Genomic DNA, 27207 nt, shown 5'->3' on the forward strand with positions numbered 1-27207 from the left:
TTCAAGACCAGTCTGGCCCCAACATGGTGAAACCCCATTTCTACTAAAACAACAAAAATTAGCCAGATGTAATGGCTCATGACTGTAATCCCAGCTACTCGGAAGGCTGAGACATGATAATTACTAGAACCTGGGAGATGGAGGTTTCAGAGAGCCGAGATCACACCACTGCACTCCAACCTGAGTGACACAGTGAAACTCTGTCTCAAAAAAAAAAAAAAGAAAAATGAAAGAAGTGGCTATTACTTTTTATTATTGTAAAAATGAACCATCCCAAAATCACAAGGAGGTAACACTACACACCTATCAAAATTACAAAAATAAAAAATAGTGACATCATCAAATGCCAGTGAGGAGGCAGATAAACTGGCTCTCTCATACATTGCTGGTGGGAAAGTAAAGTGACACGACCACTCTGGAAAGCCATTTGGCAATTTCCTATAAAGCTAAATATGCACTAACTATACAACACAGCAACTGCACTCTTGAACACTCATCTCAAAGAAATGAAAACTTATGTTCACTCAAAAACTTGTACATGAATTTCAAAGCAGCTTTATTCATTACAGCCAAAAAAGTGGTAATGATCCAAATGTCCCTCAATGAGTGACTGCCTAAACAAAGTATACAACTTAGCAATTAAAAATGAATGAACAAGTGAGACCCATGATAACTTCTAATGGATCTCAAAGACACTATGCTGAGTGAAAAGAGCCCATCTCAAAATATTACGTAATGTAAAATTTCATTTATATAATATTGCTGAAATAAAACTACAGAGATGGAAAACTGATTAGTGGCTGCCAGGGATTAGGTATGGGGATGGGGAAGAGAGGATGGGTGTGGCTACAAAGGGTAAGTACTGTATCTTGATCATGGTTGGTTACATAAATCTGCTCACATGATAAAATTGTATAGAACTTTACATAAACATGCAAATGAATAACTGTGTTAGTCCATTTTGCATGGTTATAAAAGAATACCTGAGCCTCAATAATTTATAAAGAAAAGAGTTTTAATTTGTTCACGGTTCTGCAAGTTGTATAGGAAGCATGATGTTAGCATCTGCTCAGCTTCTGGTAAGGCCTCAGGAAGTTTAACATCATTGCAGAAGGTGCAGAGCCAGCATATCACCTGGCAAGAAGAAGCAGGAGAGAGAGCGAGGGAAGAGATGCCATACTCTTTTAAACAACTAGATCTTGTGTGAACCAACTGAGCAAGAATTCACTCATCACCAGGGGGATGGCACCAGTCATTCACGACGGATCTGCCACCATGACCAAACACTTCTCACCAAGCCCTACCAACCTCCAATACTGGAGGCCACATTTCAACATGATATTAGGAGGGGACAAAAATATCCAAACCATATTACTAACTGCTAAAATCTCAATCAGCTCTGGGGATTGTACCAACTGATTGTCAGTTTCCTATTTTTTATACTGTACTGCAGTTATACAAGATGCTACTGTTGGAGGAACTATAGGAGCTAAAGAACCACCCTGTACATTTTTGCAACTTCTCATCAACCTAAATTATTTCCAAGTAAGTTTTAAAAACTGAACCAGTCAGGTGCAGTGGCACATGCCTGTAGTGCCAGCTACTCAGGAGGCTGAAGGGAGAGGACACCTTGAGTCCAGGGATTCAAGAACAGCCTGGGCAACATAGCAAGACCGCATCTCAAAAAAAAAAACAACAAAACTGTGAACCATAAAAAGCTATACAAACTTGTATTAGAAATTTAAATAAATATACTATACACATTTTTAAATACATATATGATTTTGCATGAACAAGGTTATGCTATATAAATGGTTTTATAACTGGCTTTAACCACTTAATATGCTGTAGGTCCTTTTCCATATCTAAAAACATAGGATTATTTTTAATGGCTATATGTTGTTCCAGTGTGCAGATGCACCATTTTTACTTATGTAGCAAATCTGACTGGTAGACACTTAAGTTGTTAGCAATTTTCTACCATAAACATTGCTATGAATGTCTTTACATATGTATCTCTCTCTATATATATATATATTTCTGAATTTGTCCAATTATGTCCTTAACATAAATCTAGAAGTGCAATTGCTAGGTCAATGAATACTTCTGTTCTGATGAATGTTGCCAATTACATTCCAGAAAGATTACCCACCAATAGTGCATAATTGTGGCTTATAATCTTCCACGCATTGCTAGATTTGCAAAGTTGCAAATCAAGATCTTTTGACACCAAATCTAGTTATCTTTATACTCAAATAAGTAAGTGATGACAGTAAACAAGCATAAGAACCTTTATTACAAATACAGATTGTTTCCCCTCTAAAATGGCCTACAGAGGAACTCATAAAGAATACGATATCTAACTAGCAAATTATTACCATGCCACTGTAAATTTAGAAGGAACCCTACTCAACACCACCTAAATTATTTAACTGTCGGAGGCCATCAATTGTTGTATTAAATAACAAGACGGATGGGGCACATAAATATTATACAGAGTTTACAACCTCTATGGGCCTAACCTCATGTGAGAATCCTCTGGCATGACAAACAGCTCTGGCCTAGGCTTCAAGAATGGTCTAGTCAACAGGACACAGAAATATTCAGTTGTGACAGAAAAACTAAAAACTTCGCAAATGTTGGCTGGGCATGGTGACTCACACTTGTAATCCCAGCACTTTGGGTGGCTGAGGCAGGTGGATCAACTGAGGTCAGGGAGTTCAGAACCAGCCTGCCAACATGGCAAAACCCCATCTCTACTAAAAATACAAAAATCAGCCAGGCATGGTGGTTCATGCCTGTAGTCCCAGCTACTCAGGAGGCTGAGGCAGAAGAATCACTTGAACCCAGGAGGTGGAGGTTGCAGTAAACCGAGATTGTGCCACTGCACTCTAGTACAAGTGATAGGGTGACTGTCTGGGGAAAAAAAAAAAAAAAATTTCTGGATTATATTTGTTCATCATAAAGACAGATGGTCAACTATATTGCTGCTTAAGCAGAAAATGCTTCCAAATGTCATCAGCCACAATTCAGGAGGTGGCGGAAGAGAAACAACCATGCCCTTAATGTTAGACCTGCTCTCCACCACAACCTCAGGGCAGACCCCACCATTAGTTCATGAATGATAGAATAAAAAGACCAGAGCTTGGTGTTAAAGCACATATCCCTGCATTCATCAACAGGGTACCATTCTTGGTTATCAAGTATTTTTCCCATCTTGCCAAACAAATAAGGAAAAAATATTTGTTGGGGTAGGGAAAAAAAGCCTCTTTCACATGAAGCCTGTAGTTCAATAATTCAAGTTTCCACAATCAAAATAAATACATAACATGGATCATCTAATAAACTAAATACCTATTCATGATCATTGTCACATATGAAAATATGCAAGAAGTATTTACAATACGTTGGTCAATTGATGTAGCAGGTCAGGCAGGCTACAGTTTGCAAGTAAAATACTCACAACTGGGGTTAACAGAAGCAGCACACTTAAGCTAACTTAGTTGATGTTCTGTGACTTAGGTGGTGGAGCCCATACGCAGGAACTGGAGGAATGATGTGTGCCTCTTTAGTGGTTTCTATCATCCAACACTTTCTTCCTTTGTCATCTCACTCTTCTTTTCTACCAACTCATTTGTCTCTTCTTCTTGTGTACACTTTGGATACTGTGTGTGTGTTTTTTAGAGATAGGGTCTCAATGCATTGCCCAGGCTGAATACAGTGTCATGATCCCAGCTCACTGCAGCTTAGAACTCCTGGACTCAAGCAATCCTCCCACCTCAGCCTCCCAAGTAGCCAGGACTACAGATGTGTGCCACCATGCCCGGCTAATTTTCTTTTGTAGCAATTTTTTTTTTTTTTTTTTTTTTTTTTTTTTTTTTTTTGCCTCACTATGTTGCCCAGTCTGGTCTAGAACTCCCGGCCTCAAACAATCTTCCTGCCTTGACCACCCCAAGTACTGGGATTATAAGCATAAGCCACCGTACCTGGCCACTGGATTTTTAAGTATCATAAGAGGTCCCAATGAACACTGCCAGGCCAGGGTGTTGTTCCTCAGGGATTAAGGTAAAAAAATAAAATAAGAAGTTGAATAATATATAATCTTAGAAAAAAATGCTTATCAATTGGTTGTATAACACCACAACCTTAAAAAAAAAAATTCTTATTATATACATTTAGCAGAACTTCACTGATCTGAAATCTACTAATTCAGGATTCGGGGCTGTTTGTCTAAAATTGAGTTGAGGCTTAAACAACATAGTGAGACCTTGTCTCTACAAAAAAGAAAAAAAAAAAAAAAATTAGATGGGCATGGTAGAGTGCTTGTAGTCCCAGCTACTCCTTGAGCCCAGGAGGTGGAGGCTGCAATGACCTACACTCCAGCCAGGGCAACACAGCAAAACCCTGTCTCAAAAAAATTAAAATTAAAATTAAATAAATTGAGTTGGAACTGGCTTTTGTGTTATACTTTAAAGAAATCATTCTGATGAGAGAGGAGGGGATTTAGAAAAAGTATTATTTAACCTTCTACAAAATAAATGTGTTTAAAGATGTTAGCATATTATTGTTCACATGCAAATAAATTTGCTGAAAACTTGCATTTTGTACAGGCCCATATACACTATTCAAAATTCTTTCACCTTTATTATTTTATTTGATTTCTCTTAAAAACCTTGAGAAGTTGACCAAGGAAGTGGGAGTAAACTCACTTTACAAGTGACAGAAATAGAGAGCCTAAGTAACTTGTCCAAGGTCACGATATAAGAAGAAACATATCAAGAAAATTTAAAAAAAAAGAATAAACACATCTAACATCCAGATTAATACTTTCAATATGAAAAATATTAAATTAGATACTCTTAAGGCAAACCCACACAATATCAATCTAGAAACACTCCAGCAACTAGTTGAAATTTCTATGTATACCTAAAAGAAGTTGTGTCATACATGAATCGTTATAAAAAGTGTATCTACATTATAATCACAATCATGTTAACATTATCTGAATTATAAATAACTGGAAGAAAACAAAATTCTAAATCTAATAAGGAAAGTGGTAAGATGACAGACAACTTTCTTGTAACTTCCATGAAATCATAAACTATAGTGTGGTCAGGAAGCTAAATTTTTAAATTAAATAGTCCCTAATTCATAGTTTTCAGTAATTTAGACTGGTTTTATTTTACTTTTAGGCTAATGAAAAACGAGAAATTCATAGTTCAAATCTTTTTAGGAAAAGCAGATAGGCAAAAAATTGTTGGGAGAGAAGTTACAGCAGACTTCTGAACACAGGTTTGCTGAACAATCAAAGAAACTATAAGTTTTATAAACACTGAAAATCCCTAGTCCCTTTGGCTGAAAGTTCTGCCATAAAATTCTTTCAAAACTGACATTTGATATTATTGATGTCATTTTCAGTCAACAACAAACAAATTCTGACAAGTATATAATGTTAGTCAGCTTACGATATGACCTCAATAAATCAACAAGTAACCATTCAGGAAAGGATACAAGCATTTCTGAAGATATTTTCCCCCTTACCTTAGCAAAGAGAATTATAGAAATCATTCACAAAACTAACAAGAATCAGCTCATTCAGTGGTTAAACTGTGGAAAGGTTAATGTCTTAAGAGGACACATTCATAGGAAAAAGTCAAAGGATAAAAACTGCATATAAATTATAGCAATTTTTAATGCATCCATGCAGAACCAAAAAGGTTTTTATATTCATGTGATTCACAGACAAACCTATATGCTGTCATTTCATGCCAAAATGAAAGGAACTATAACTATTAAAATGTCAAAATTTCAGCAACTACTATACTAAATTATATTGTATTTATTTTCTCAAGAAAGAGAAAAAAATTGACTTAAAAAAAAAAAAACAAGATTCCAACCAACACAATGAGAAAACTAATCAAGGATGCATGTGGAGTAAAACTTATATGTCCCTTTACTTTAATGCTTTAAAGGACGTATTTTCCCCATTGAAGCTTTTAGTTTAGGGGACTGATTAATCTTGGGAAAACTTAAGCATATTCTAAAATGATTTTTGCATAGAAAGGTATAAATGAAAGGACAGGAAATAAAGATTTTGACTCAAGATGTAAAAACTGAACTTCTTGTGGTCCCTCAATTTGAAAAATATAATAAGATGCCAAGAAAAGTCTCAAAATTATTTATTCCCTGAGTAAAACAGCCTAGTACATTATTTTGGTCACCAACCAAGCAAACCTACGATGAAAAAACTAAAACAGAATTTAGAAGATGGTTTACTAGTGATCCCAGGCCCCCCTCTACAACAGAGCAGATTTTTCAACTTGAAAAGTTCTAATAAAATTGAACATACAGTGTGCCAAAGAGACTAAAAATATAGAAACAGAGGATGCATCAAAGATTCGAAGATGAAAATACTTTTACAATCACTTGTTTCTGTCACTTAAAAACATGACCTAATTCAACAGATGTCTCTCTTCTTTTGTGTCAACTGAGGAAACAGACTAAGAAACTTTGACAAAAGATCATTCAGGTAGCTCTGCTTAAACAGAGAGAAGATACACTCCACTCCAGGCAAGGCTAAAATACTAAACAGATTACCCATCAGCTTGTGTGAGCGCTGTAAATAATGGCATCCAAACGTAAGGTACCTGTGATTACGATCTGCAGCTTTGAAAAGTGCTTGAGGGCCGGGCGCGGTGGCTCAAGCCTGTAATCCCAGCACTTTGGGAGGCCGAGGCGGGTGGATCACGAGGTCAAGAGATCGAGACCATCCTGGTCAACATGGTGAAACCCCATCTCTACTAAAACTACAAAAAAAAAATTAGCTGGGCATGGTGGCGCGTGCCTGTAGCCCCAGCTACTCAGGAGGCTGAGGCAGGAGAATTGCTTGAACCCAGGAGGCGGAGGTTGCGGTGAGCCGAGATCGCGCCATTGCACTCCAGCCTGGGTAACAAGAGCGAAACTCTGTCTCAAAAAAAAAAAAAAAAAAGTGCTTGATTCATTTAAAAAAAAAAAAAAGAAAACAAAAGTGCTTGAAAATGTAAACATATGATCGGGTGGTTCTACTCTCAAAGACTACCACACAATTTAATTTGCAGCTCTTTAGTAATTATGTGAAACTAAGTCTCAGATTAGTCTGTGCTTCCCAAGGAGACACGTGTGGCATGATGGTCAACAGAATTCCTCCTTAGACTTAAGATACATAAACCTGGTTTAAATCTGGTCCTTAGCTGCTACTCATTATGTGACTTTAGACAAACTTCCTAGGCCTCAGTTCTCTCACACATGGAAATAATGATAGATTTGAAAAATAATAATAGAACTAAGCAAAGGGAGGTGCCTACAGCAATGAGCCCAGCACGTGACACACAGTGAGCACAATAAATAACTGGTCAACTAACAATGGTGCTTATGTTAGTGAAGCCTCTTAGCAGAATGAAATTATCATTATCTTTGATCATTTATCTCAGTAGAATTAAATTTTTTTATGATGCAAGAAAAATCTCTGAAAGAAAAGTCAAGGTGACAAGTGGAAACTAACAATGCTAAAGAGAAATGGAAGCCCTTTAAAAGGATAAGAGTACAGCAAACTGAAGTTTAGAAAACATTATATGATATGGTCTATGACTACAGTGGGTATTAGTCTGACTTATGGAAGGAAATTGCATCATGGATGAACTTTAAAAACATTATACTAGGCCAGGCACAGTGGCTCACACCTATAATCCCAGCACTTTGGGAGGCCCAGGTGGGCAGATCACATGAGGTCAGAAGTTCAAGACTAGCCTGTCCAACATGGTAAAACCCCATCTCCACTAAAATACAAAAATTAGCCAGGCATGGTGGTGCACACTTGTAATCTCAGCTACTTGGGAGGCTCAGGTGGGAGGATCACTTGAACATAGGAGGCGGAGGTTACAGTGAGCTAAAATCACGACACTGCACTCCAGCCTGGGCAACAGAGCGAGACTCTGTTTCAAAACAAGAAAGAAAAGAAAACATTATGTTACATGAAATAAGCTAATCACAAAAAGACAAATACTGTATGATTCTACTTATATGACATACCCAGAGTAGTCAAATTGATAGAGACAGAAATTAAAATAGAGGTGATCAGAAACTGGGGGGAGAGGACGGGAAGTTATTGTTTAGCAGGTACAGCATTTCTATCTGAGGTGAGGAAAACATTCTGGAGAGGGATCGCAGGGACGGCTGCACAACCCTGTGAATGTACTTAGTGCCACTAAATTGCACAATTAAAAATGGTTGAAAAGGTTACAAAAATCAAGATGACCAGATCAAAAAAAACAATAATTTTAAAAATGGTTGGAAAGGTAAATTTTGTTTATTTTACCACAATAAAAAATTGCATGAACAAAATATTTCCATATTATAGGATAGTTAGTAAATTATAGCAGACTAGACTTGATTCCCAAATAGTGACACGGAAACAGGCTCATCTCTGGAATACCATCCGACTTAAAAAACCTTTCACAAAGCCAAAGTCCCTATGTAATTTGTTTCGTGTTGGCTGTTCTGCTACACGGGCCTTTTGCTGTTCTTCCAACATGCAGAACTTACTCCTGCTTCAGCCTCTTGACTCTCGCTGCCCCCTCTACCGAGAATACTCTCCCCGAAATGTGCATGACTCACTCCCTGGCTTCACTAATGTGTCTGCTCAAATGCTGCTTTCCCAGAGACTCTCTGGCTCAAGAAATCTCCTAAAGCTATTGCTCTCCATGACCTCCCTCTGCTTCACTTTTCTTACACTTGATACTTCCAGAAATGACCTAACATATTTATTTGTTCACTTTTTTATCGCTCATCTCCTCCAGTAACATATAAACTACATGATGGCAGGGACCGTGTCACACACATTTTCAGTTCTTAAAAAGAGTCCCTGGCAACCAAAAGACATTCCATAACTATTTTTTTAGGTATATTAATTTTAAAAACTTTTTTTTTCTTTTTTTCTTTGGATAAGGAGTTTCCCTCTGTCATCCAGGCTGGAGTGCACTGTCATGATCTAGGCTCACTGAAACCTCCATCTCCAGGGTTCAGCCTGAGGTCAGGAGTTTGAGACCAGCCTGGCCAACATGGCAAAACTCCATCTCTACCAAAAATAAAAAAATTAGCCAAGCATGGTGCGCACCCGTAGTCCCAGCTATCCTGGAGCCTGAGGCAAGAGAATCCCTTGAACCCGGGAGGCGGAGGTTGCAGTAAGCTGAGATCATACCACTGCACTCCACCCTGGGCGACAGAGTGAGACTGGGTCTGTCAAAAAAAAAAAAATAATAATAAATTAAAATGAGAATGGAAAGGATATACACCAAAATGTTTACAAGTTATTACTGGTTATTATTATTTTTATCTTTCTTTTTTTTTTTTTTTGCTTTCCTGGTGCCTGTATTTAAAAGTATTAAAAATGAACATGCATTACCTTGGTACTCAGAAAAATGAGTTTTAAGTGACTGTATCAAGAGCTGCTCTTTTTGCCTTATATGAGCACCATCTAGTGCTCAGTACATATAATACAATTTGTATAACATGGTAAAGTTTTCTGAAAAGTAGCCTTTATAAAAAGTAGATTGTGGCCAGGCATAGTGGCTCACGCCTGTAATCCCAGCACTTTGGGAGGCCGACACGGGTGGATTGCTTGAGGCCAGGAGTTTGAGATCAGCCTGAGCAACATGGTGAAACTCCATCTCTGCTAAAATACAAAACTAGCCAGGCATGGTAGCACGTGCCTATAATCTCAGCTACTTGGGAGGCTGAGGCAGGAGAATCACTTGAACCTGGGGGGCAGAGGCTGCAGTGAGCCAAGATCACACCACCACACTCCAGCCTGGGCAAAAAGAACGAAGCTCCATCTCAAAAATAACAAAGTAGATTGTTTACATACAAAGACAACTCTTACTATACTCACTGTCTGGCCTAATTTTTAAAACAGCAGAACAATTAGTTCAAAAAAGGCAAAAGACTTTCAATCATCAAGATAAAGCGGTCATCAGAAAATTGGTTAAATTTCTGCTGCTTACTTTCATTCCTTAAATATTTAGACTAACTCTCAAGACAGAGTCCTTGGTCTTGTATAAACTAATTGGTAATTACTCCTTGAAAGATGAGCACTTTATGTACGTGATGGTGTTTCATCATCCCTACGAATCTACGTGGTAAGATTATTTCCATTTTACAAAAGCACAACAGGCACAGTACGATTAAGCAGCTTTCCTAAGTCCACAAACTGTAAGGAAATATGACCAAAGTTGTGGAGCTCAGGCAAGGTCAGTTTGGCTCCAAAATCCATGTTCCCCCTCCCATGCTTCATGGCCTCCATTCTTCACACTTCACCCAAAGTCACTGCACCTTTTAGCAAAACAATTCCCCTGAAGAAGAGTATTCAGGTTGCTGCTATACTGCTCAGTGCTGCTCTCAAATCTGGAACTCTAAGCTCATGAACTATTAACACCCAAATCAAGTATTAATTTAAAACAAAAGAACTTTTTAAAGGTATTATCTCTATACTGCTATTAGCTGGTTACACCACTTACAGAGATGTAGGATTTTCCATTTCCTACACAGGAATAGAAATTCAGACCTTCATCACATCACAGCTACATTGCTACAGACACCTCAGATTCGGTTTTTTTGTCCTAGTTTTTTCTCCTGCACTTGCCAGTCTATCACTTATCCTACTTAAAAAAATAATGTCTCTGAAACAATGTTTTCTCCAAATGCACTGAACAAGAGACCCTACAAGGGAGCCTACTTCTAATCCTCAGCTTTCTAACAAATGTACCAAAAACAGGTAACAGGTGGACAGAATTTGATTTCCCAGATCGGCCTTCCACACAATCAGAGCCTCTACACCCTTCAGAGCCCCAGACCACTCTAGACCCAAGCAGCCTTATCAATTTACCCTGAACATGAAATATGTTGGGAAGCACTTTCTGCACTCCCAGCCTATTACACCTGATTCCCATTCCTCTCAACACAAACTAGAAGAATTACTAGAAGTCATTTGATCACATTTCCTTTACAGTACAAGAAGTCACTTCTACCCACATGTATTATGTGGTGGTGGTGGTGATGGTGGTGCTGCTGTTGTTTGAGACAGGGTCTTGCTCTGTTGCCCAGGCTGGAGAGAGCATTGGCCTGATTATAGTCACTACAACCTTGAACTCCTGGGCTCAGGCGATCCTCCTGACTCAGCCTCCCAAGTAATTGGAACTACAAGCATAAGCCACTGTGCCCAGCTAATTTTTTATTTTTTGTAGTGATAGCTACAAAAATACCGTGTTGCCCAGGCTAGTCTCAAACCCCTGGCTTCAAAAGATCCTCCTGCCTCAGCATCTCAAAATGCTGGAATTACAAGGATGAACCACCACATCCAGCCTGTATAAAGTTATTCATTGCTACATTATATGTAATAACAAAACACTGGAAGCAATTCAAATGGTAAATCCAATTAATTCTGGTATATTCAGAAAAGATATGCTATGGCCCCCATCAAAAACAGTGAGGAAGTTAATATATAGAAGGCTCTCCAAGATATAACTGATGAAAAAAAGCACAAAGTAAAAAAGTGTGTACAACATGCATGCTATTATTTGTCAAAAAAAGAGAGGAAATGTATATGTGTATTTGTTTGCATATGCATAAAATGCAATTCTTCTATAACACCCTTTATCATTTTTCACCATACTTATTGATTTACAGATAAGACATAAGCCCTTTAAGGACAAGAGACATCATATATCTAGCTAACTGTTATGGCCTGAGAAACAAATAAATGCATTGTTTGATACATAAAGATAGGTCATTTAGTCCAGCAGTCCTCAATGACAAGCATGACTCACATGATTATGTTCACACACACATAGCCTCGGGTGCCTATGAAACAAAAAATAAGCACAGGTCTGTTTTTCATTTTTGCTGCTATTATGTACTAGTTTAGAAACATGTATTAAAATCAGTGATATAAGTAGTTCAAAATATTTAGGAAAAAAAACAGTATATATTACTTAACATTTAGTCTTTAATTAGTCTTCATTTTGTTTCAGGCCTATGCTGCACAACTAATTTTAACATGGTGAAAAATTAAAAATATTAAATAATTTAAGTAAGATTTTGCAACTACACCTGGAAACTCTGATTACTCTAATGCTAAAATTAGTTAATAGTAAGGAAGGATCAGATTAGTCCTAAAGACCTTATTAGCATTTCTAAAGATTGCAGCAAACATCAATTTTTTGCTGCAAAAAGTGGACTTTACTTGAAAACAGCACATGTGTATCTAAGGAATCCCAAGGGTGAAGAATCTCAGAATTATCTAGATTCAGAGTCTCCTCTACTGAGAATCATCTTAGTCCTGAATAATTCATAAACTAGGTAATCTTGGTCCTTGACTTTGTCAACGAGGCGGCACCTGCTACCTCAAAGCCTACTCAGTCCCAAGATCACACATCAAATACCATCACTGAGGAGCAGAGCAGTCTCAAAGAGAAAGTGACAGAAAGGCCAAAAGTATATGCAACACCACAAACGAAACCTCTATCATGTGGACTCACTTGAGGTGGTGGTGGGGAGAGAAACCTTTATAAATATATCCCCACAGATTTACAATGCAGTTTATTTACTTCACAGTTTTTTCACTTTCTAAGATCCCTTTATACCTTTCACTATAAACCAGGGTGGTTTAAGAAAAGGGAATGGCAGCAAAAAGAATAAACACATGAGAGCAGCAAATAAATCTTTCAGTAAAAGTAGTAATTAACAAAACAAACTATAAAGCCATAATAACAAAAATTTCCAAGGATCTCAGAAGCAGAAATAAGTAACCACTTTAATATAAAATATATCTAATCCAAGTCATCGGATTAATTATAAACTAAGTTAAACTTCTTTTCGTTTTTTTTGTTTGTTTTTGAGACAGAGTCTTGCTCTTGTCACCCAGGCTGAAGCACAGTGGTGCAATCTCAGCTCACTGCAGCCTCCGCCTCACTGCAACTGAGATTCTCCTGCCTCATCCTCCCGACTAGCTGGGATTACAGGCACTCGCCACCATGCTCAGCTAATTTTTTTGTATTTTAGTAGAGACAGGGTTTCACCATGTTGACCAGACTGGTCTTGAACTGCTGACTTCAGGTGATCCACTTACCTCAGCCTCCCAAACCGCTGGGATTACAGGCATGAGCCACCGCGCCCAACTTAAACTAAGTTAAACTTCTAAGGCACAATCCAATTGTATACAATAAAGTTAAAAATTAAAATTTATTGCTAAAAGATATAAACAGTTCATGGAAAAGGAAATACCAATACTCCTTAAACATATGAAAATAAACACAATCTTAAATATTTAAAAAAGGCAAATAGGCCGGGTGCAGTGGCTCAAGCCTGTAATCCCAGCACTTTGGGAGGCCGAGGCGGGTGGATCACGAGGTCAAGAGATCGAGACCATCCTGGTCAACATGGTGAAACCCCGTCTCTACTAAAAATACAAAAAATTAGCTGGGCATGGTGGCGCATGCCTGTAATCCCAGCTACTCAGGAGGCTGAGGCAGGAGAATTGCCTGAACCCAGGAGGCAGAGGTTGCGGTGAGCCGAGATCGCGCCATTGCACTCCAGCCTGGGTAACAAGAGCGAAACTCCGTCTCAAAAAAAAAAAAAAAAAAAAAAAAAGGCAAATAAAACCACAAGGACCACTATCCAAAACTTGCTGAACTGGGTATCAAAAAGAAAAACAGCTAAATCATAAAAAATGGTGAGTTCGTGTCCTTTGTAGGGACATGGATGAATCTGGAAACCATCATTCTCTGCAAACTGACACAAGAACAGAAAATCAAACACCGCATGTTCTCACTCATAGGTGGGTATTGAACAATGAGAACACATGGACACAGGGAGGAGAGCATCACATACTGGGGTCTGTTGCAGGGGGGCCAGGGGAGGGACAGTGGAGGGTGGGGAGGTTGGAAAGGGATAACATGGGGAGACATGCCAGAAATACGTGACAGGAGGATGGAGGCAGCAAACCACCTTGCCATGTAAGTAGCTATGCAACAACCCTGCATGATCTGCACATGTACCCCAAAACCTAAAGTACAACAAAAAAAAAATTATTTTAAAAATTAAAAAAAAAATGGCTGCAATTAGTCACACTAAAAAACGTGAGAGACAGAGAGAGAGAGAGAGAGAGAAAGAGAGAGAGAGAGAGAAAGAGAGAGAGTGTGTCTGTGTGTGTGTGTGTGTGAGTGAATTTACCCTCAAAAGACAAGAGAAATAGGCCCTCTACCTCTGAGGTCAAGGGAGAAGAGAAGTACAGATTCATTTGTCACGATTACAGCAATCCCTTTCTGAAAACTGGCAAAGAAACAAAATGAAGTGCTTACCCTTATTTAGTAATACATACAATAAAAACTTTACATAACCTGATGATGTAAAGTCCTCTTGACAGAAGAACTCCAGTTAATAAATGTAGAAATGACCATATTAGAAATACCATTTTGTAACCTCTTATAAAACAGGTGATTCAGATAGAAATCAACAGATGCTAAAATACACTCAAAACTCTGATCAATCTTAGCATGATAACTGATATAAAACATACTTTTTCTACATAAGGAATACCTTACCAAAAAATGATTAACCTACATTTTATCAAGCTTTTAAATCTCATTTCCAATTTGCAGGAAATATATGGGATAAAAGAACAAGTTACAAGGTGAGAGAAGCAATCAGATAAATACAGAAGATGGAACATTCTACAGAAAAACTGACACAATTTGTTTTTTAAATGGCATGAAGGAGAAAATAGTGGCAAGGGTGGGAAGTGGATACCTATACTCTAGATTAAAACACACTGAAGAACGAGAACCATCAAATGCAACATATGCACCTTATTTGGCTCCTAATTGTAATAAACTATAAAACAACTGGAAAAAATTAAATATAAACTGGGTAGCAGGAATTATTGTTAATTTTGTTGGGTGTGATAGTGGTATTAGGGTTATGTAAAAAAATATACTTTAAGATACTTAAAAAATAATGAACAAAATATAGAAACAACCCAAATGATTTCTGAATGGATAAACAAAACGTAGTATATCCACACAATGGAATATCACTCAGCAATAAAAAGGAATGGAGGCTGGTGCAGTGGCTCATGCCTATAATCCCAAAACTTTCAGAAGCAGAGGAAGAAGGATTACTTGAGGTGAGATATTCAAGACCAGCCTGGGCAACATCGCAAGACCTTATGTCTACAAAATTTTTTTTTAAAAAACAGCCAAGCATGGGCTGGGCATGGTGGCTCACACCTATAATCCCAGTACTTTGGGAGGCTGAGGGAGGCAGATCACAAGGTCAGGAGATAGAGACCATCCTGGTCAACATGGTGAAATCTGTCTCTACTAAAAATACAAAAATTAGCTGGGCATGGTGGCGTGTGCCTATAATCCCAGCTACTTGGGAGACTAAGGCAGGAGAATTGCTTGAACCCAAGAGGCAGAGGTTGCAGTGAGCCGAGATCAACCCCACTGCACTCTAGCCTGGCAACAGAGCAAGACTCTGTCTCAAAAAAAAAAAAAAAAACAAAAAAAAAACAAAAAAAAAAAACAGGCAGGCATGGTGGCACATGCCTGTGGTCCCAGCTACTCAGTAACGAAGTGGAAGGATCACTTGAGCCCAGGAGTTCAAGGCTGTAATGAGCTATGACCATACCACTGCAATCCAGCCTGTCTCAAAAAAATAAAAAAAGGAATGGAAGGGAAGTATTGGTACATGCTACAACATGTATGAATATTACACCCAGTCAAAGAAGCCAGTCACGGCCAGGTGTGGTGGCTCACGCTAGTAATCCCAGCACTTTGGGGTGCCAAAGTGGGAGGACTGCTTAAGCCCAGGAGTACAAGACCAGCCTGGGCAACGTAACGAGACCCCATCTCTAAAAAAGAAAAAGAAAAAAAAAGAACCCGGTTACAAAAGACCACCTACTGTTACAATTCCATTTACATGAAACATCTAGAAGAGGCAAACTTAGTAGTAGTTACTAAATTCATGGGCAGGTGCAATGGCTCACACCTGTAATCCCAGCACTTTGGGAGGCTGAGGAGGGTGGATCACTTCAGGTCAGGAATTCGAGACCAGCCTGGCCAACATGGTGAAACCTCATCTCCACAAAAAATACAAAAATTAGCCAGATGTGGTGGCATGCATCTGTAATCCCAGTTTCTTCAGAGGGTGAGGCAGGAGAATTGCTTGAATCCAGGAGGCAGAGATTGCACTGAGTAGAGATCACACCACTGCACTCCTAGGTGGCAGAGTGAAACTCCCCGTCAAAAAATAAATGAATACGTGGTTGCTAGTGCAATCTAGAGTTTGGGTTAATGTATGCTAATGGGCATGGGATAGAAGTCCTTCCTGGGATAATAATGTTCTAACATTGACTGGAGATTGTTACACAATTCTGTGAATAAAAACACTGAATATACTTTAAATGGGTGAATTACATGATATATGAAGCATATCTCAAAAAGTGTATTACTTTTGTATTGCTACTATAAAAGTCATCAAAATTTAGTGGTGTAAACAACATAAATTTATCATCTTACAGTTCTGCAGGTCAGAAGTCTGACACTCAATAAGCTAAGATCAAGATGTCAAGAAGGCTGCATTCCTTTCTGGAGGCTCTAGAGGGAAATCTGCATCCTTGCCTCCACCGGCTTCTAGAAGCTGCTCACATTTCTTGGCTCATGACCTCCCTTCCAACTTCAAAGCCATCAAGGGCAGGATAGGTCCTCCTCACATCACATCTGACTTTCTCTTCTACCTCCCTCTTCCACTTTCAAGAATCCTTGTGATTATACTGGGCCTGCCCAGATAATCCAGGATAATCTCCCTATTTTAAGGGCAGCTGATTAGTAACCTTAATGCCATTTGCCACTTTAATTCCCCTTTGCAATGTAATGTAACATATTTAGATTCTGCAGACAAGGACATGGACTTCTCTGGAGGGCTACTATTCTGCCTATCATAAGAAAGCTCTTAAAAAGTAAATAAAATTTTTTTAAAAATCTAGTTATTGAGTCTATGGGAATTCAATATTGTAGTCATTCTACATTATTATTGTCTGTCAGTTTTTATAAGAGTTTAAAGTGAGATATTGTTTTTCACCCCTGAAATTGGTCTAAAAATGCATCAAACTGACAAAACTATGGGGAAGCACACCTCTCATACATTGCTGGAAGGTGCGTAAATGCCACAACTTCCATGGAGCACAATTTGGCATAGATACCAAATTGCAAATACACATATACTTTGACCCAGCAATTCTACTTCAAGGAATTTATACTAAAGATACATTTGTATGTATGAGAAATGACGTATGCAGCAATACCTGTTAGAACAAAGACTGAAAACAATCTAATTGTTCATCAACATAAAACCAATGAAATACATTCTACGGATACTCCAGAGCATTAAAAAGAATCAGGCAGTTGTGTGTCACATACACAAGATATATTTTACTTAACTGTGGGGTAAAAAGCAAGGGACAGAACAGTACACATATCATATGCTATCATTTGTATTTAAACAATTTTGTGAAACTATATGGGATATATGCGTAAGTAACCTATACTATCTCTAGAATGATTCCAAATAAACTGCTACCAGTGATCACCTCTAAAGAAGGGAAGTGGCTGCTGAGTGGGGTAAAAAGAATAGAAAAGTTTATTTTCTACTTTCAAACCTTTTGGAGTTTCTACGGGTCTATGTATGACAGAGAGATAGAACATTTCTAAATTTTTTTTTAAATCAGCATACCACACAAGTTGATATGGCCCTGTATTCAAATGTTCAATCTCCAGGCAATCTCTTACCTGCTAGTTGGTGCAGGGAAAGAAAACGAGAGAAGCTGGTTCCAGAACGGGTCATTCTCAGAGACAGATTCTGTGCCTGATAATTTTTTCAAGTACTCATTTTTAGGAAGATCACCGATTCTGCTGCTATTCGATCCCATCTTCTAGTTTGGCAGGTAACTTGTCCTTAAGCCTGCATTTCCACAAGACAACCTACAAAAAAATGAAAACAGAAAAAAAAAAAAAAAAAATTAAACTTGTTCAAAAGTCATCATGCTTTGCCTACCTACAAAAAACTATAAACTTACTAAAGAAAATCACACTTTTCTGTATTTGTAAATATAATAGACATCAGCTACAAAGTTACAAGAAATACGGGGCTATCACCTGTCTTAGTCAATACAGACACAGAAATCCAAATCTATATGGTACTTATACCATGTATCTTAGGATGGGCATACCTCTACCCAAGAAAATGTCTCAGAGCAAATTCATAACAATAACTTTATTAACAGTCTGAAAATGAAGCGGTTTTATAACCAAAACAATGCTGATAAAGAAATACAGAAATCTGGATGGCTTGAATGTGCAACAAAGATAACGTAGCTCTAGTAATTACCATGTGCTACCTCCACTTACAGGGATCATGGGGACAAATCTGAATTACCCACTTCAAGTGAGAGATCCCAATTACATAGGAATCACATTTAATGTTTCTCTCATTCTGCTATAGTGCACATATGTAGTTTTTGTTGGCATGCCTCTTCTCCTAAACCATGCACATGTCTACAACAGGAATTATCTTATTCATCTTTCTATCCTCAACGTTTAGGATAACATGTAAAAGGCATTCCCTAAACAGTATGTTGAAGGAACAAGGGAGTGAATAAACAATTAGTATGCACGAGGCTCTTCAGTATTGGTTACTCTCGGTCACTAAGGGGAGAAAACTAATAGTTACAAATATGAATCACCACTGTCTTCCTTAAATCACACTTAACATAGCTCTAGATCATGTTTTATCTTGATTTGTCTGGAAAACGTCTCTCATTCAATAATAAAATGGTGATAAGATCAATAATTTACACTAGTTTAAAATTACCATCACAACAAAAGGAAACTACATGGGTCCAGGGACTAAAGGCAGTTCAGGTCAGGTGAGAATGTATATTAGTGACTCACTTTATTCCTCATGTCCCTCCTCATTCCACAAAGACACTGAAGCCATGGTCAAAATTTGGAAGCTGGACTGAGGTGCTTATTCTCAGGGCAAGAGGCTTCCCCGATGATGCACATGGACAGCTGGCTCTTCTGAATCTGAGAGAGAAATACTGATCTGGCTCCTCATCACCTTCCCCTGAACCTGAGGCCAGCCACTACTTTCATCCTTCCTGCAACAGGACAGGGGCCCTAATAACTCAATCTCACTTCAACTGAATTCAGCTTCAATCAAGCCTTTATATTAAGCCAGCTAATCATAAGGTTTAGTTTCTTGAAATAGGACTTGTTAAGCCCAATTAGAAAATGCTATAAAGAAACACCATGAAAGCCAGGCACAGTTGCTCATGCCTGCAATCCCAGCACTTTGGGAAAGCTGAAGCAGACAGAACATCTGAGGTCAGAGTTCAAGATGAGCCTGACTAACATCAAGAAACCATATCTCTACTAAAAATACAAAATTGGCTGAGCATGGTGGCCCATGCCTGTAATCCCAGCTACTAGGGAAGCTGAGGCAGGAGAATCACTTGAACCCAGGAGGTAGAGGCTGCGGTGAGCCGAGATTGCACCATTGCACTCCAAAATACCCTGAAATACATAAATCCCTAACTTACAATAGTATTTTAAGCTATCAAAATTATAAGGGCACATAATATACTAGTGAAAATAAATAAAACAGAGCTAAACAGATACATCTCAAAACTATAAAATGTTTAAAAAAGAAAGCTACCTAATATATATGGTATAGTTTTACTTATAAGATTTTAAAACTCGCAAAAAATATTATGGATTTATCCATATCTAGTGCAAGTTTATTTTTATTTTTAAGAGACAGGACTTCACTCTGTTGTTGAGTACAGTGCTGGGATACAGTGGCATGATCATGGCTTACTGTAACCTCCAACTTCTAGGCTCAAGGGATCCTCACACCTCCTGAGTAGCTGGAACTATAGGCACATGTCACCAAAGCCCAGCTAATATTTTTTCTTTGGCAGAGATAGAGTCTCACTGTGTTGCCCAGGCTGGTCTCAAACTCCTTCTGCCTTGGCTTCCCAAAGTGCTGAGATTACAGGTGTGAGCCACTGAGCCTGGCCAAGAGGAAATAATTTAACTAAAATTCTATAGCTTTTCAAGCTACCAACTAAGTTTGAAAGTAGAATAAAAATATTTTCTGGCCAGGTACAATGGCTCACGCCTGTAATCCCAGTACTTTGGGAGGCTGAGGCAGGTGGATCATGAAGTCAGGAGTTCAAGATCAGCCTGGCCAAGATGGTGAAACCCCGTCTCTATTAAAAATACAAAAAAATTAGCCAGGCGTGATGGCGGGTGACTGTAATCCCAGCTACTTAAGAGGCTGAGGCAGAGAACTGCTTGAACCTGGGAGGTGGAGGCTGCAGTAAGCTGAGATCACACCACTGCACTCCAGCCTAGGCAACAGAGCGAGACTTCAAAAATTTTTTTTTTCTGATTTGACAGGATTCAGAAGGCCTCCCAGGAACCTACAAGAAAACTACAAGATATACTCCTTCCACATGAGGGAATAAGCCAAGAAAAAGGAAAAAATTCAAGAAACAGGGGATCCAACACAGGGCCATGGTATAGTAAACAGCAGCCAGGCAGCAGGCTGGGACAAGAGTCAAAATGGCTCCCAGATCTCCAGGTGAAGAAACCATAGAACTGATAGTTCACTTGATGTGTCTAACCTTATTCTGAGGAATGTTACAACGGTATAGGGGAATTTGGAAGCAACGAATAATAGTTATATGGAGAATAAATTATTTTTATACAGACCAAATACTTTGGGAAAAACAGAAATTATTCAAGAAAGGTCATATAATCATAGTATATGACAAAATTCAACAGTAACAAATATTTACATAATTACTATGATATAAATACCAAATATTTAACCAAAAATTGTGAGGTAGCTATACTGAGAAGATTCTGAAAAAAGAAGCAGGATTGGTAGTCTATGAATGCTAAATTTTCATCTTTCATCATAGATAGTGCTCAATAGAAAATATCTAAAGTTACTAAAGCAAAAAGCAACAGTAAAAACGTATTAGTTACAAGTAAGGAGGTAGGACCAGATGTGGTATAATCCCAACATAATCCCTGGGAGGCCAAGGCAGACAGATTACTTAAGGCCAGAAGTTTAAGGCCAACCTGGCCAACGCAGTGACAACCCAACTCTACTAAAAATATAAAAATTAGCCAGAGTGAAACTGTCTCAAAATAAATAAATAAGGAGGTAAACAGCAAGAAGCAACAGCTTATAGATTTGAAAGTGGCTACCTCTGTGGAAAAGGACTCTGGAGTGGTAAGGGTGGGTGGTAGAGCAGTTTTTATATTAAGTCTGTCATATTAGTTGACTTTTCAAAACCATGTCCATATAGTACTTTGATTAAAAACAAAACATTTCCTGGCCAGGTGCAGTGGATCATGCCTATAATCACAGCAACTCAGGAAGTTGAGGCAAGAGGGTCACTTAAGGCCAGGGATTCGACACCAGCCTGGGCAACATAGCAATATTCTGTCTCTAAAAAAAAATTATTTTAATTAGGTGTGGTGGTGCATGGAGATTCCAACTTTAAAAAATAAGAAGCACAATCCATAAAAGAAAAAAATTGATAAACTGTGCTTTCATCAAATTAAAAACTTGGGCAAGGTGCAGTAACTCATGCCTGTAATCCCAGCACTTTAGGAGGTGGGGGCAGGTGGATGACTTGAGGTCAGGAGTTCAAGACCAGCCTGGCCAACATGGTAAAATCCCATCTCTACTAAAAATACAAAAACTAGCAGAACATGGTGGCATGCGCCTGTAATCTCAGCTACTCAGGGGGCTAAGGCACGAGAATCACTTGAACCCAGGAGGCAGAGTTTGCAGCGAGCCGAGATCATACCACTGCACTTCAGTCTGGGTGACAGAGTGAGATTCCATCTCAAAAAAAAAAAAAAAAAAAAGACAAAAGAAAATAAAAACTTTTGGTCTGTAAAACTTTTGGTCTGTAAAAGACTCTGTTAAGAGAATGAAAAGACAAGCCACAGACTTGAAAAAAATATTTAAAAGTCACATATCCAACAAAGGACTTGTATCTAGATCATATAAAGAACTCTCTAAGCTCCACAAAACAAAAAATCCAATTAAAAAATGTGCAAAAGATTTTAACAGACGACCAAAGAAGATGAGTCAATGAAAATAAACACATGAAAAGATATCCTAACATGATTAGCCATTAGGGAACTGAAAATTAAAACCACAATGACATACCACTGCACATCTACTGGAAAAGCTAAAATAAGAAACACTGACAGTTCCAAATGCTGCTGAGGATGTTGAGAAACTGGATCTCTTGTATGTTCCTGCTGGGAATGTAAAACCAAACCACCATTCTGGAAATGGGTTTAGTAGTTTCTTATAAAGTTAAACACATATGTGCCATTCACCCCAGCAATTGACCTCCTAACCTATAATCCTAGAGAAATGAAAAGTAAGCGACAACAAAAAAAATACATAAATGTTCATGACAGCTTTATTTGTAATAGCCAAACTGGAAACAACCCAAATGTCCTTCAACAAGTAAACTGATAAGCAAGCTGGAACATTCATACAATGAAATAATAGGAATCAACTATTAATATATCCAACAATTTGGACAAATCTCATATGTGAAAATAGCCCATTCCGAATCGAATGATTACAGCTTATGTACAAGTGAAATGAAGGACAGCAATGTGTATGTGAACTGAAAATATGACAGGAAAAATTAGGAATACTGTTATTATAATGTACTTCCACAGTCTATGAAGCGGTAGTGTTATTGTGTTATTTAAAAGCAGTCTTGGATTGCTTGTAAATGTAGATTGTAAACTCTAGGGTAATCACTAAAAAAGTAAAAAAGAAAAAAGGTAAAATTTATATGCTATGAAAAGAGAAAACTGAATCTCATAAAATGCTCAATTAAAACCACAACGCCGGGTGTGGTGGCTCACACCTATAATCCCAACACTTTGGGAGGCCAAGGCAAGTGGATCACCTGAGGTCAGGAGTTAGAGACCAGCCTGGCCAACATAATGAAACCCATCTCTATTAAAAACACAAAAATTGGCCAGACAAGGTGGCGGGCATCTGTAATCCCAGCTACTCGGGACACTGATGCAGGAGAATCGCTTGAACCTGGGAGGCTGAGGTTGCAGTGAGCCAAGATCGCACCAAAGCACCACAGCCTGGGCAACAAGAGCAAAATTCCATTAAAAAAAAAAAAAAATCGTAGCTACATCTCCCAGAAAGGTGCCAACAAATCAGACTAATAGGTACTTTCTTTCACAACTACTAGGATTGTTTTTACATATTAAGTTACTTCATCATCTATATTATCACATGATGAGATATTAGGATCTCACATTCTAGTTACCTGGTGTCCTATTATAGAATGCTCTTTCACTTAGACTAGTTTTCCAAAATAAATTTATTTACTTAGAGATACGGTTTCACTCTGCCATCTAGGCTAGAGTGCAGTGGCATGAACATTAGCTCACTGTAGCCTCAGACTTCTAAGTTCAAGCAATCCTTATGCCTTAGCCACCTGAGTAGCCAGGATTACAGGTACATGCCATCACACCCTGCTAACTTTTTAAAAACTTTGTAGAAATGGGGGTCTCACTATGTTGCTGAGGCTAATCTCAATCTTCTAGCCTCAAGAGATCCTCTTGCCTGGGCTTCCCAAAACACTGGAATTAGAGGTATAGGCCACCTTTCCCAGCCACCCAATAAAGTATTTCTTTCAAATATTATTCAAAATTGAACTTTTTCAATAAAAGCAAAATAAGTAATGTACTTAGGCCCTTTGGGGATTCTGTATTAACTTCATAACTCTGAGGAGTACATAACAGATTTTGTCCTCTACCGCTTACCTAAGGATATTGCTAGTTCCTTTTCAGCCAAAGCTTTCAAATTCTTATTTGTCCAATAATCCCTGTGACCCTGAATATGTTTCAATAAATGTCAAATAAATTAAAAAGACTTTAACAACTTGTTTACAGTTTGCTATGTATCAGGGGACTCATACTAATTAGTTAGGATTGTAGGCCTAATATTGGTATACTGAATAAGCACCTCTAACTGTATGGGTGAAAGTGATTAGTTCAAAGGGTGTTGGTTTACTGACAGTAATTGAAGCATGGGTTCTCCTGGCTCTACCATGTACTCAATTTTCCTGCTCTGTGCTTCATTAAAATTAACAGGATAAAAATGACACTAGATCAAAAGAAATGAGAATCATAACCATTTGTTCTCAGTTGAATAGACCATTATCTTACTTTTCTTGTGTGATACCTTAAAAGCAAGCAATTTTACTCTGGGAGTTTAATGAGGTACATGAATGCTGAATTTTCAAAAGAACAAAATTTCATTTTGGAATCAACTCCCTCCTCCCACCAGGTGAAACAACAATGAGAAACAATACTATCAAAGAGTCTACTAACAAAAGTTGTTAGATGTTTTTATGTTCTTTTTGAATCAGTAAAATACGTGGTACAAAATACAAAAGGTTCAAAGGATACACAGTGAAAACTCTCCTTCCCATACCATTGTCTAACCACCTTGTTTCTCAACTCAGAGAAAACATTCCCAGTTTCTTGGGTATCATTCCACAGACATTCTGTGTATATACAAACATACGTTCTTACTCTTTTTAAACAAACCATAGCATATGACATATTCCTCTCCACTCTGCTATTCCCACTTATCAATATATAAGAAGTCATTATATATCAATATATGAAGCATTTCATTCCTTTTTATAACTGTATAACATTTCATTTAACAATTTAACAAATACTATATTGATAGACATTTAGGTAGTCTACAATCTTTTCCTATTACAAATCATTCTCCAAGTAATAAAGTCATTCTCCAATAAGATATATATAACTTATAGCTTATACTATCACTTACATAAGTACACAAAATATTTCACACATGTATGAGTAGACAGATATAATCAATCCAGAGAAAAAGAACAGCTGGGTCAAAGGGTATATGTATTTGTAATTTTCATAGCTACTGCCTGGCTGCCTTTTACACAGGTTGCACCAACTTGGATTCTCACCACCAATGCCTATTTCTCTACTCCACAGCTACCACCTTTTAATCAAACATTCTGATCCTTGACAACTTATATTTTTTTAATAAAACAGTTTTTCAATATAACTATATTGTGCATCTCTCTTACCATGAATAAGGCCATTACCTGTTCACATCCTATGACTGTTTTCTACTGGTTTATAGGAAATAAACTTCATTTTCAAAAGCTGCTCGGATAGACCACAAAATTAAGCCTTAAATCAAATTAACTGGCCAGGTGTGGTGGCTCACACCTGTAAACCCAACACTTTGGGAGACAGAAGCAGGAGGATTGCTTGAGCCCAGGAGTATGAGGCCAGCCTGGGCAACAATGGCAAGACCCCACCTATATAAAAAAACTTAAAAACCAGCTGGGCATGGTGGCACAAGCCTGTGGTCCCAGCTACGCAGGAGGGCTGCTTGAGTCCAGGAGTTCGAGGCTGCAGTGAGCCATGGCTGCACCACTGCACTGTGAAACACAGCAAGTCCCTGTATCAAAAATAAAACTAATTGTTCTTGAACTGCTCAGTCCAAGAACACTATGAAATCTTTCTAAAACAACATGAATAAAGCCTACAAGCATATCAGGAAAGACACTGAACAGAATGCTAACAAAAAAAAAAAATCAAGACAGCCAATTAAGCAAAGAGTACAGTGCCTCCTTCCATATTTTTTCTCACCAAACCCTAGAAATAATATAAATATTTTTATATAGTCAGTGATTACACAACCATGCTCAAAAAAATCCCAGGGAACCAGAAGCTGTGAAGAATCCCCATAAAATAGAAAACAGCTGGAGATGGGCTATAAAGGGAAATGGCATCCCAGAGCAGGCTCAAGGGCCTTCAAGGGCACCGTCCCAAAGAGTGTGAACAGCAACTCCAGCACAAAGGCAGAAAGGCCAGAGGCTAGAGCTCAGAAGCAACTAAAAGAAGCTTGGCCTGTGCACCCTGACTAGACACCCCTCCCCAAGCCCTCACTCCCATAGGAAGCAACAGCAGCGTGCTGCCTGCTAGGAACAGAGTGAAGGCAATGCCCTGGATAGCTGGAATATACAGGAGGAACAAGTTCAGACATACTAAGACCAGTAGCCACTGAGGTACTCTTTGCCAGAAGGATCCACCTGCACTCCCCACAGAAAGCAAAGTAGAAAACTGAGACCCAACGGCATCTCTTCTGCAATGATTCCTCCCAAGGATTCCAAACACACACACACACACACACACACACACACACACACACACACACATACATACATACATATACACACACAATCAATGAAAACTAAAGTAGAAAATACTATTTGATCATCTCCAAAGAGTTCCACTGCCTTTACCCTCACTGGGCATCATTAGACTCCCTTGGCTTCCAGCTCTTTTTTCTCTAAATCTGTCAGTAACTGATCCCATCTCCTGGCTTTTCTAGTGGCTTCCATGATACTGCTTTCAAATTTCTCCTTTTAGACCCAACCTCTGACCAGGAGGCCAGTTCTATTGATATCTCTAAAACACTTAAGCCTTTTTTAACTCAAGGATAATATAAATAATATAATCAGTAAGTTTCTTGGTAACAATAATCCTTATGCAAGTCTATGCTAGAAATAAGAAGTGTGCTATTGCTGATGCTTTCAGTAGTAAACCTTTCAAAGGACCTATCTTCAATGCAATGAGTTAAGAACTCAATCTTAACATGTGCAAAACTGATTCTAACATTCCTCCCAAAATCTGTTACCCCTTAAAACTCTCCATCACTCCCCTAAAGCTCCAATTATGTAAAAGCTGCTTTGAAATGCTATTTTTCTGTAATACTTACAACATATCTCCCAGGTAGATTATTCCTGAGAGGCAAGAATCAGGCCTTACACTTCTTCCTTAGCCCTAACCAACCTCCGGCATACTGCTAAAGAGAAATTACTCAAAAGATACTTGCTGAAAGAGCCAAGGTCCCACACCTAATAAACATATGAAAAGATCTTCAGCCTAAATTCTGAGTACAATATACTACTTA

The 27207-nt window shown here is 38.3% G+C and overlaps 1 protein-coding gene across 7 annotated transcripts in view; it reads right to left on the bottom strand.

Moving 5' to 3' along the window:
• The window catches only part of DYM (dymeclin), a 439642-nt gene that overhangs the window by 394167 nt on the left and 18268 nt on the right, over window positions 1–27207 (bottom strand). For 6 of the 7 annotated variants that reach the window (XM_032259516.1, XM_032259515.1, XM_032259513.1 and 3 more), the window contains exon 2: window positions 17880–18071. In XM_032259516.1, the coding sequence (XP_032115407.1) occupies window positions 17880–18019 (140 nt within the window). In that variant the 5' untranslated portion in view covers window positions 18020–18071. Of the gene's footprint in view, window positions 1–17879; window positions 18072–27207 lie in introns of those variants that run through there. The other variant, XM_032259512.1, reaches the window with a different exon arrangement.

Source organism: Sapajus apella, unplaced genomic scaffold, assembly GCF_009761245.1.
Source record: "Sapajus apella isolate SASKATOON/1434 unplaced genomic scaffold, GSC_monkey_1.0 scaffold109, whole genome shotgun sequence".
In the NCBI taxonomy this organism is placed as follows: domain Eukaryota; kingdom Metazoa; phylum Chordata; class Mammalia; order Primates; family Cebidae; genus Sapajus; species Sapajus apella.